At 39.0% G+C, this 12,674-nt stretch overlaps 2 protein-coding genes across 3 annotated transcripts in view; one reads left to right on the plus strand and one right to left on the minus strand.

Moving 5' to 3' along the window:
• LOC137883834 (nucleotide sugar transporter SLC35D2-like) overlaps positions 1–2,439 on the plus strand; it is a 9,216-nt gene extending 6,777 nt beyond the window's left edge. Inside the window, exon 12 of the mRNA XM_068725490.1 lies at positions 996–2,439. Coding sequence (XP_068581591.1) covers positions 996–1,101 — 106 coding nt within the window. The 3' untranslated portion in view covers positions 1,102–2,439. The remainder of the gene's footprint in view (positions 1–995) is intronic.
• Positions 2,440–3,220: 781 nt separating this feature from the next.
• On the minus strand, positions 3,221–8,956 carry si:ch211-121a2.4 (transmembrane protein 205). 2 transcript variants are annotated; one of them, XM_068725494.1, is made up of 4 exons: positions 8,718–8,956; positions 5,330–5,553; positions 4,797–4,960; positions 3,221–4,722 (listed from the first exon to the last, which is right to left on the minus strand). In XM_068725494.1, exons 2-4 carry the CDS (start codon positions 5,427–5,429, stop codon positions 4,420–4,422), a joined length of 567 nt encoding a protein of 188 aa, XP_068581595.1. In that variant the 5' UTR covers positions 5,430–5,553; positions 8,718–8,956; the 3' UTR covers positions 3,221–4,419. The 2 variants fall into 2 exon arrangements, with proteins under 2 accessions (XP_068581595.1, XP_068581594.1); XM_068725493.1 differs by lacking the exon at positions 8,718–8,956 and adding an exon at positions 8,301–8,375.
• Between the last annotated feature and the right edge of the window lie 3,718 nt (positions 8,957–12,674).

Consider the following 12,674-nt stretch of genomic DNA (forward strand, 5'->3'; position numbering starts at 1 on the left):
TCTCCTCCCTCATGGTTTCTGTCTCCTCCTCCCTCATGGTTTCTGTCTCCTCCCTCATGGTTTCTGTCTCCTCCTCCCTCATGGTTTCTGTCTCCTCCCTCATGGTTTCTGTCTTGTTTCTGTCTCCTCCCTCATGGTTTCTGTCTTGTTTCTGTCTCCTCCCTCATGGTTTCTGTCTCCTCCTCCCTCATGGTTTCTGTCTCGTTTCTGTCTCCTCCCTCATGGTTTCTGTCTTGTTTCTGTCTCCTCCCTCATGGTTTCTGTCTCCTCCCTCATGGTTTCTGTCTCCTCCTCCCTCATGGTTTCTGTCTCCTCCCTCATGGTTTCTGTCTTGTTTCTGTCTCCTCCCTCATGGTTTCTGTCTCCTCCCTCTGGTTTCTGTCTCCTCTGTCTCCTCCCTCATGGTTTCTGTCTCCTCCCTCATGGTGTCTGTCTCCTCTGTCTCCTCCCTCATGGTTTCTGTCTCCTCCCTCATGGTTTCTGTCTCCTCTGTCTCCTCCCTCATGGTTTCTGTCTCCTCTGTCTCCTCCCTCATGGTTTCTGTCTCCTCCCTCATGGTTTCTGTCTCCTCTGTCTCCTCCCTCATGGTTTCTGTCTCCTCTGTCTCCTTCCTCATGGTTTCTGTCTCCTCCCTCATTGTTTCTGTCATGGTTTCTGTCTCCTCTGTCTCCTCCCTCATGGTTTCTGTCTCCTCCCTCATTGTTTCTGTCATGGTTTCTGTCTCCTCTGTCTCCTCCCTCATGGTTTCTGTCTCCTCCCTCATTGTTTCTGTCATGGTTTCTGTCTCCTCTGTCTCCTCCCTCATGGTTTCTGTCTCCTCTCTCATGGTTTCTGTCTTGTTTCTGTCTCCTCCCTCATGGTTTCTGTCTCCTCTGTCTCCTCCCTCATGGTTTCTGTCTCCTCTCTCATGGTTTCTGTCTTGTTTCTGTCTCCTCCCTCATGGTTTCTGTCTCCTCTGTCTCCTCCCCCCTCATGGTTTCTGTGTGTCGTTGCAGCATCGCGGGTAGCCTGGTTTACTCCTACATCACCCTCACAGAGGAGCAGTCCACCAAAACCAGTGAGAACACCAAGCTGGACATCAAGGGCAAGGTGGTCGTATGAGACACACTGGATTCTATTTTTATGCTGTTGAACGACAAAACTCTATTTTTAGTACGACTTGTATTTATGCAGTATTTTAGCGGCGACGGCGTGTGATGACGTCACCGTCACTCTCCTCCAGAGGGATTGTGGGTAGGTTTTTAGATCGTGTTTTCTCTTCTTTTTTTTTAAATCTATATTTGTATTTTGATACTGTACGTGTGAGCATCGAGAAGAAGGGAAACGTGGAACAATATTATTTATGTTACAAGAGTTACTGACATGAGAGACGATGTCATGCTTCCTGCAGACGGGAGGAAACAGCTGGAAACATCAGTTACTTAAAGGGATAGTTCAGACTGTCTGAAGTGACTTTAGTGTTTTAAAGAGTTCATTCAGATCCACTGAAGTCTCTCAACAACACAGACTCGGTACCAGATAGAGGTTCTTTTAGGAGTCTAGAACACGTCCACAGCAGAACATCACTTTGTTCTCCTGTCTGCTTCTATGAACTCATGTACTGCAGTAGAACAGTGACTGTGGAGGAGAACCTCACACTGACACACTACAGAACGTCTGAACTGTCCCTTTAAGAATCAGCTTTGTACCCACGAATCATGGGACTATTAACTATTGGTTATTTTAAAGGCACAATCCTTATTTAGATTTTTTTTATTGCCTTTTCTGTTTACAAGGAATGTAACGTTGGATGCCTTCTGAGCACAGTGAGATGCACTGACACTGTCCTGGTTTCACTCTTTTAGTACATTTATTTCTTTGTGGATACACTGTGATGAGCTCGTTACAGACGGTGATCTGACCTCGTCCTTCAAACAACCAAAGAGGATTGTGGCTTTAAATAAACGTCGCCGCCTCCTTCTTTCTTTCTTTTTTTGGGAGATCATTTCAAGATTCCGCTTTACATTTGGCTCCGTCAGTATTCCAGATGTTTGTTGGGCTGTAGCTGGTTCTCTGTGTGCAGCTCTTAAAGGAGATCTATTCGTTTTGTTTAGATTCTTTTCTTGACACAATGTTATCGCACTTTTACCTGAGGAGCTCCTCAGGAGAACTGAATACTCACCTCCTGTTACATCCGTTGAGATTGAGATTGTTGTACATTTCAGGTTGTTGTTTTTTTTTAAAGTATTACAAGAGATACACGTGTTTTTCTAAAAACGTTTAATAGTCGGATACGAGAGAGATCTTTTTACATTTTTATCTGCATCATTTTATATTTATTATAGACTAATGTTCATGTTGTAGGTGGAGTGCTTTGACTCGTTGATGCTTCATCTTAAACACAGTAAACATGGATTTGTAACAACGATGTATTTTTACATTAAAAAAAACTTCTATTTACACGACGCTTTGTTTTAGTTTTGTTCAGGTTTTCATTTTAAAATACTATTTTATCCAATCCTGTAATATCCAACTTGAGTGACTCTATTCATATTTTATAACTACGTCTTTATTTTCTTTAAGAGAATTATTGTGTTTTATGTTCTTCAGAATATGTCTTCATTCTTTTTATTTAAATTATTTTCATATGTGAGTTCATGGCGGTGTGACCCCGACCATCTACATGTATAATAAAAATATAACACCGAGTACTTTACAAGTGACAGAATACGGTACAAATATGCAATAAAGTAGAAGACGACTAAACGTCGCTCTGAAAGTGATCGTTCTTGTTGGTCTTGGAATATGAACGGCTCTTATTGCTCTTCAACATTCCGCTGTTCACTTCCTTTACTGACAGCAGCTTTGTTTAAATGTGGAAGCTCACAGCGCCCTCTAGTGGCGGCCTCTGTGCAATTAATCTATTAGTAATTTAAAGGTGCAAGACTCGTACATAAAACAAGCATATTTGATCAAATTCAAACATTCTATTAAATTAATAAACTATTAAATAAACCTACACACACACACACACACACACACACACACACAGTATGCTATGAAGGGCTTCACGTTCTCTACCGTCTGTCTCCCAGAATATGTAAAAGACTCAAAGCTAAAAGTCCAAAATTCAACATCTAAATGTGTCGCTGCACAGATACCATCAGTAGAATGAGTTCAGGTGGTTTCCTCTGAGCAAATATGACAAATGAATCTACATAAACATGTGGAGAAGCTGAAGCACGATACTTGGAACAAGTTTTAATACAAAAAGAAAAGTCAGAACAATCTTTGACACAAACCCACAACCAACCACTGACATCCAGTATTACACAAACCCATGAAGACACGAGCAGAAATATCCTAAACGTCGTGTACAATCCTCTGAAAGTACACGGCAGTCAAGCAGAACACTGTCAGATGATTCGCATTCAGTTTCATTTTGTTATTAATTTCTACCGGCCGAGCCGACGCGGTAAAACGGACGAGCAGACGTTTAAAAACGAGGAACTTTGCATTGAGTTTGTCACATAAAGACCTTCATCACTGAACAAACAGACACTCAGCTGTTCATGCACTTTTCTTAAGCTTTGGTGTAATGCACATGTTTAATACAGCCGACACGGATCACAGCACAGAGAGGTTCACACTCTAAAACAAACCGTGAACAGATATTCAGACTGACTCAAACAACAACCTGAGAACACAGAACAAAACCAGCAGAAGTACAACTCAAAGTATTTGGCTTTTATTCCAGCCACTTTGAGAACACACTGGAGGAATTCAAGAACTTTGTAAATATTCAAAGACGTGGCGGTAATGGAGGTCATATTAGTGAAAAACCTGCTTCACGATTCGTTCTTTCTTGTTGAGTGGAGAAGCGTTTGAACCGTTGGGTTTCACACCAGCAGCACTGAAGACAGATGATTAACGAACAGTTCACTGCTCAGGTGAGGCGGACAAACCTGTGACTGAACAAAGTGTTCTGAACTGCTCCCAAACAGGACGAGCCGGACTGAGCAGCTCCCTCACTAACACGTGCGTTACTATTTAGCTTACATTGAAGGTAACATTGTTGCTATTTATTGCCGTAGTGACTCCCGTACTGCATGTAGAGTTTTTAGTTATTATTATTATTGAACATCCCTCATGTTTAGGTTCCCTCTCCTACAGGCAGTGGGTGAAACATCAACCCTCAGCCACACTGGGTGAAAGGTGAGGCGTCAGTTACTGCAGGCACTGAGAGAGAAAAGCAGCTTTAATGACCTCGGTTGTCTCAAAACCGGCCCCAAAATAAAAAAGCATGGCGGCTGAATCCTTTCATTAAAGCAGAGAGAAAGCAGAGTGAGAACGTATTAAATATATAACTTACTGCTTTGGTGTTAAAGAGTTTTAAAGGGAGTGACTGTTTGTTTTTCAGTTGGGCCGCCGTGTGTCGGTTTACAGCGTGCCGAGGTTCTCCGCCATGTAGCAGAGGCTGTAGAAGTTGCAGCCGATGCAGCAGAGGTTGCAGAGGGACGACAGCAGCCTGTACAGCCACAGGCGGCCGCTCAGGTGTCGGTATTTGACGTCCGTCTCGCACAGCTTGGCGTAGGCCTCGCGGTTCGACGACAGCCCGATGTCCTGACCCAGACCGCACGCCTGCTCGATGAGGTGCATGTCCGCCATGATCTCGGACGTCATCTGGCCGAACCACTGGGCGTTGACGGCCGCGACCGTCACCGACACGAAGAAGATGAAGATCTGGTGGAGGAGGAGGGAGAGTCGTGAGATTAACGGGAATGTTCCGAGACGTTCTGGGGGACAGGACGACTCACCTGGAAGGCCTCTCTGTCGTCCAGCATGTCGCTGGGGTGATACACGGCGTAGATGGTGAGGTTGAAGAAGGCACAGGCTGAACCCAGGTGGAGGTAAAACGGGACGAGGCGACTCTGGATGAACCCGTAGGTGTGTCTGTTCAGGTGGTTGTCCATCACGAAGCCTGAGCAGAAAAACACAACAACTCATTGGTGCTAACGAACACCTGAAATGCTAATGATTACCTGAATGAAGTCATATTTGGACGACGAGATGTGAAGTATTCCTGTTTTAGAATATGACTTAATCCCACCGTGATCATCGGAATCTTCTCTACGATTTCAGACCCACACATCAATCCAAATGCTTGATACATGCCGTGTACCTTGTGTTTCTAACTTTGTTGTGTGTGTGTGTGTGTGTGTGTGTGTGTGTGTGTGTGTATATGTGTGTGTGTGTGTGTGTGTGTGTGTGTGTGTGTGTGTGTGTGTGTGTGTGTGTGTGTGTGTGTGTGTGTGTGTGTGTGTGTGTATATGTGTGTGTGTGTACCAACTTGAAATGAAGGTGACCCAAATCTGCATTCCCCAGTAGGTGGAGAGCAGCAGCAGCTGCAGCAGCTTCACTGTGACCGTGGGCTCCCCGTCAGTGGACATGTCGTCTCTCTTCTCCAGTCTGGACTCCACTGGAGTCTCCACAACAAAAAGAAAAAGAAAAAAACAACAGCACCGTCCCGGGGCCAGTAATGGAGGACACCTGATGCTCCACTCCAGAATCTCTCTGCAAAAACAGAATCAATATGGTGAAGAACAGGAAGTGACAACATGCGACTTTAAAGTAAACAAACTGGGTAAGAATGTGACTGAGTGTTCATACTCCAGTCACGTGTTTGTATGCGGACTGAACCTGAGTGTACTCATCCACCTTTAGATAAGAACTACAGTGACACCTCTTGTTATCTAACGTCCCCAAATCAGTACAATACACCGGTAGAATCAGTGTGATACACAGGTAGAATCAGTGTAATACACAGGTAGAATCAGTGTGATACACAGGTAGAATCAGTGTGATACACAGGTAGAATCAGTGTGATACACAGGTAGAATCAGTGTGATACACAGGTAGAATCAGTGTGATACACAGGTAGAATCAGTGTAATACACAGGTAGAATCAGTGTAATACACCGGTAGAATCAGTGTGATACACAGGTAGAATCAGTGTGATACACAGGTAGAATCAGTGTAATACACAGGTAGAATCAGTGTAATACACCGGTAGAATCAGTGTGATACACCGGTAGAATCAGTGTGATACACAGGTAGAATCAGTGTGATACACAGGTAGAATCAGTGTGATACACAGGTAGAATCAGTGTAATACACCGGTAGAATCAGTGTGATACACAGGTAGAATCAGTGTGATACACAGGTAGAATCAGTGTGATACACAGGTAGAATCAGTGTGATACACAGGTAGAATCAGTGTGATACACAGGTAGAATCAGTGTAATACACAGGTAGAATCAGTGTGATACACAGGTAGAATCAGTGTGATACACAGGTAGAATCAGTGTGATACACAGGTAGAATCAGTGTGATACACCGGTAGAATCAGTGTAATACACAGGTAGAATCAGTGTAATACACCGGTAGAATCAGTGTGATACACAGGTAGAATCAGTGTAATACACAGGTAGAATCAGTGTGATACACAGGTAGAATCAGTGTAATACACAGGTAGAATCAGTGTGATACACAGGTAGAATCAGTGTGATACACAGGTAGAATCAGTGTGATACACCGGTAGAATCAGTGTAATACACAGGTAGAATCAGTGTGATACACAGGTAGAATCAGTGTAATACACCGGTAGAATCAGTGTAATACACAGGTAGAATCAGTGTGATACACAGGTAGAATCAGTGTAATACACCGGTAGAATCAGTGTAATACACAGGTAGAATCAGTGTGATACACAGGTAGAATCAGTGTAATACACCGGTAGAATCAGTGTGATACACAGGTAGAATCAGTGTGATACACAGGTAGAATCAGTGTAATACACCGGTAGAATCAGTGTGATACACAGGTAGAATCAGTGTAATACACCGGTAGAATCAGTGTAATACACAGGTAGAATCAGTGTGATACACAGGTAGAATCAGTGTAATACACAGGTAGAATCAGTGTAATACACAGGTAGAATCAGTGTAATACACAGGTAGAATCAGTGTGATACACAGGTAGAATCAGTGTAATACACAGGTAGAATCAGTGTGATACACAGGTAGAATCAGTGTGATACACAGGTAGAATCAGTGTAATACACAGGTAGAATCAGTGTGATACACAGGTAGAATCAGTGTAATACACAGGTAGAATCAGTGTGATACACAGGTAGAATCAGTGTAATACACAGGTAGAATCAGTGTGATACACAGGTAGAATCAGTGTGATACACAGGTAGAATCAGTGTGATACACAGGTAGAATCAGTGTGATACACAGGTAGAATCAGTGTAATACACCGGTAGAATCAGTGTAATACACCGGTAGAATCAGTGTGATACACAGGTAGAATCAGTGTGATACACAGGTAGAATCAGTGTGATACACAGGTAGAATCAGTGTAATACACAGGTAGAATCAGTGTAATACACCGGTAGAATCAGTGTAATACACCGGTAGAATCAGTGTGATACACAGGTAGAATCAGTGTGATACACAGGTAGAATCAGTGTAATACACCGGTAGAATCAGTGTGATACACAGGTAGAATCAGTGTGATACACAGGTAGAATCAGTGTGATACACAGGTAGAATCAGTGTGATACACAGGTAGAATCAGTGTGATACACAGGTAGAATCAGTGTAATACACAGGTAGAATCAGTGTAATACACCGGTAGAATCAGTGTGATACACAGGTAGAATCAGTGTAATACACAGGTAGAATCAGTGTGATACACAGGTAGAATCAGTGTAATACACAGGTAGAATCAGTGTGATACACAGGTAGAATCAGTGTGATACACAGGTAGAATCAGTGTAATACACCGGTAGAATCAGTGTGACACACAGGTAGAATCAGTGTGATACACAGGTAGAATCAGTGTAATACACCGGTAGAATCAGTGTAATACACAGGTAGAATCAGTGTGATACACAGGTAGAATCAGTGTAATACACCGGTAGAATCAGTGTAATACACAGGTAGAATCAGTGTGATACACAGGTAGAATCAGTGTAATACACCGGTAGAATCAGTGTAATACACAGGTAGAATCAGTGTGATACACAGGTAGAATCAGTGTAATACACCGGTAGAATCAGTGTAATACACAGGTAGAATCAGTGTGATACACAGGTAGAATCAGTGTAATACACCGGTAGAATCAGTGTGATACACAGGTAGAATCAGTGTAATACACCGGTAGAATCAGTGTAATACACCGGTAGAATCAGTGTAATACACAGGTAGAATCAGTGCAGGACACAGTGTACCCTGCACGAACTTGCGCATACTTACGCAGACGTGCGCATCCCATCCCTTTAATACTCATTAGTGACACGGCTAATTAAAAGTAGCTTAATCTCAAAGTTTGCAGACTTTAAAAAAAAAAACACAGTGCTGCATTATGAATGAATTATGAGCAGCTACTGACAGACGAGGAGTCTTCAAAGTCACCTTCGCGAAGTGTTTCCTAAGCTGACGCCGGCTGTTATTACCCGTTAACGTTAGCGAGCAGAAGCTATAACAACTGCACAGATTAGCTAGCTAGCTGCCATCGTTAGCTAAAGTTAACTTGGCGTCAGTTAGCGTCACTTAGAGAACTGTTACTGTAGTTTCAGGTCACGGTCCTTATAGTCAGCGACCGTTAAAATGTAAATATATATTTATTTTTGTAAACACAATGACTTTAATAGTACATAGTTCAGAGTTTACCTGTGTTAATGACTCTGCAGATGTCTTCTGACAGTAGTCTCACCTGCTTGATAGAAACTTAGCTGCTCTGCTAACTCACTTTGCGAGTTGTGAGTGTTGAGTCGCTAACGAATCGTTCTTTTTGAACGACTCTTAAAGAGGAACGAGAGAAACAGACAGACTAGTATAAATCTCTCGTCTGGTTGATGGGTACTCAGCTGTGCGATAAAGAACCCAAGAGCCGCTAACCCAGAACTCTGGTTCAGGCGCCTCACTGAGCCGTGAACGAAACGAACCAGGTTACTTAAAAAAAGAAGAACCGGTTCACTCGTCACTGTTCGGAAGTCAGAGAGAAGCTGAGGAAGACGTTCAATGGGAGGAGGAGGGGCTATTGTTCACTTAACAGACTTATACCAGACAGAACCAGGACTTCTTGTGAGAGACTGTACTGAATTGTGACTTTTTATGTGCTATAGTATGACTTTTTATGACTCGTTATACAAAGAATGTTTTATGACTTACAATACTATGACGTTTTTACTACTATGACTTTTTAATGTATTGGTTTGTTTGGACTTTTTTCGACATGCTTTATTATGAATTTTTTCAACATACTATACTATGACTTTTATCAATATACTATACTATGACTTTTTTTCGACATACTACACTATGACTTTTTTCGACACGCTATACTATGACTTTTTTCGACATGCTATACTATGACTTTTTTCGACATGCTATACTATGACTTTTTTCGACATGCTTTACTATGACTTTTTTCGACATGCTATACTATGACTTTTTTATGACATGCTATACTATGACTTTTTTGACATGCTATACTATGACTTTTTTGACATGCTATACTATGACTTTTTTCAACATGCTATACTATGACTTTTTTCAACATGCTATACTATGACTTTTTTCGACATGCTTTACTATGACTCTTTTCGACATGCTTTACTATGACTCTTTTCGACATGCTATACTATGACTTTTTATGACATACTATACTATGACTTTTTATGACATACTATACTATGACTTTTTTATGACATGCTATACTATGACTTTTTTATGACATGCTATACTATGACTTTTTTGACATGCTATACTATGACTTTTTTCGACATGCTATACTATGACTTTTTTCGACATGCTATACTATGACTTTTTTCGACATGCTATACTATGACTTTTTTCGACATGCTTTACTATGACTCTTTTCGACATACTATACTATGACTTTTTATGACATACTATACTATGACTTTTTTCGACATGCTACACTATGACTGTTTTTGACATGCTTTACTATGACTTTTTTTGACATGCTATACTATGACTTTTTATGACATGCTATACTATGACTTTTTATGACATACTATACTATGACTTTTTTCGACATGCTATACTATGACTTTTTATGACATACTATACTATGACTTTTTTCGACATACTATACTATGACTTTTTATAACATGCTATACTATGACTTTTTATGACATACTATACTATGACTTTTTATGACATACTATACTATGACTTTTTTCGACATGCTATACTATGACTTTTTTCGATATACTATACTATGACTTTTTATGACATACTATACTATGACTTTTTATAACATGCTATACTATGACTTTTTTCGACATACTATACTATGACTTTTTATGACATACTATACTATGACTTTTTTCGACATGCTATACTATGACTTTTTTCGACATACTATACTATGACTTTTTATGACATACTATACTATGACTTTTTTATGACATGCTATACTATGACTTTTTTGACATGCTATACTATGACTTTTTTCGACATGCTATACTATGACTTTTTTCGACATGCTTTACTATGACTCTTTTCGACATATTATACTATGACTTTTTATGACACACTATACTATGACTTTTTTCGACATACTATACTATGACTTTTTTCGACATGCTATACTATGACTTTTTATGACATACTATACTATGACTTTTTTTGACATGTTATACTATGACTTTTTTTGACATGCTATACTATGACTTTTTTTCAACATACTATACTATGACTTTTTTCGACATGCTATACTATGACTTTTTATGACATACTATGACTTTTTATAACATGCTATACTATGACTTTTTTCGACATGTTATACTATGACTTTTTATAACATGCTATACTATGACTTTTTTCGACATGCTATACTATGACTTTTTTCGACATACTATACTATGACTTTTTATGACATACTATACTATGACTTTTTATAACATGCTATACTATGACTTTTTATGACATACTATACTATGACTTTTTATAACATACTATACTATGACTTTTTTCGACATGCTATACTATGACTTTTTTCGACATACTATACTATGACTTTTTATGACATACTATACTATGACTTTTTATAACATGCTATACTATGACTTTTTATGACATACTATACTATGACTTTTTATGACATACTATACTATGACTTTTTTCGACATGCTATACTATGACTTTTTTCGACATACTATACTATGACTTTTTATGACATACTATACTATGACTTTTTTATGACATGCTATACTATGACTTTTTTGACATGCTATACTATGACTTTTTTCGACATGCTATACTATGACTTTTTTCGACATGCTATACTATGACTTTTTTCGACATGCTTTACTATGACTCTTTTCGACATACTATACTATGACTTTTTATGACACACTATACTATGACTTTTTTCGACATGCTACACTATGACTGTTTTTGACATGCTATACTATGACTTTTTTCGACATGCTTTACTATGACTCTTTTCGACATACTATACTATGACTTTTTATGACATACTATACTATGACTTTTTTCGACATGCTACACTATGACTGTTTTTGACATGCTATACTATGACTTTTTTTCAACATACTATACTATGACTTTTTTCAACATACTATACTATGACTTTTATCAACATACTATAATATGACTTTTATCAACATACTATACTATGACTGTTTCAACATACTATACTATGACTTTTTATGACATACTATACTATGACTTTTATCAACATACTATACTATGACTTTTTTCGACATGCTATACTATGACTTTTTTTGACATGCTATACTATGACTTTTTTCGACCTACTATACTATGACTTTTTATAACATGCTATACTATGACTTTTTTCGACATACTATACTATGACTTTTTTCGACATGCTATACTATGACTTTTTTCGACATGCTTTACTATGACTTTTTTCGACATGCTATACTATGACTTTTTTCGACATACTATACTATGACTTTTTTCGACATACTTTACTATGACTTTTATCAATATACTATACTATGATTGTTTCAACATACTATACTATGATTTTTTTTCAACATGCTATACTATGACTTTTTTTCAACATACTATACTATGACTTTTATCAACATACTATACTATGACTTTTTTCAACACGCTATAATATGACTTTTATCAACATACTATACTATGATTTTTTTTCGACATGCTATACTATGACTTTTTTTCGACATGCTATACTATGATTTTTTTTCGACATGCTATACTATGACTTTTTTCGACATGCTATACTCTGACTTTTTTCGACATGCTATACTATGACTTTTTTCGACATACTTTACTATGACTTTTTTTAGACATGCTAGAATATGACTTTTAAGTTTTTCCGACATTATGTACTATCACTCTTTTATGACTTATTCTGTAATACTGTGCCATGACTTTTTTGGACTTACTATACTATGACTTTTTATGACTTACTATTGTCACAAGTCCTACACTCCACTAGGTGTCACTTTGTCTTTTGTCTTGCTGTCTCCTCTTTGTCTTGCAGGATCCCGGTAGTGATCTTCATGGGTCAGTCCTGGGCCCGGTGTTGTTCCTGATATAAAAGCTATACTGTGACTTTTATTACCTTTTATTACCTTT

This window comes from Cebidichthys violaceus, unplaced genomic scaffold (genome assembly GCF_023349555.1).
Source record: "Cebidichthys violaceus isolate CVI_PGR_0920_01 unplaced genomic scaffold, fCebVio1.0.p SCAF_35, whole genome shotgun sequence".
Taxonomy (NCBI): Eukaryota; Metazoa; Chordata; class Actinopteri; order Perciformes; family Stichaeidae; genus Cebidichthys; species Cebidichthys violaceus.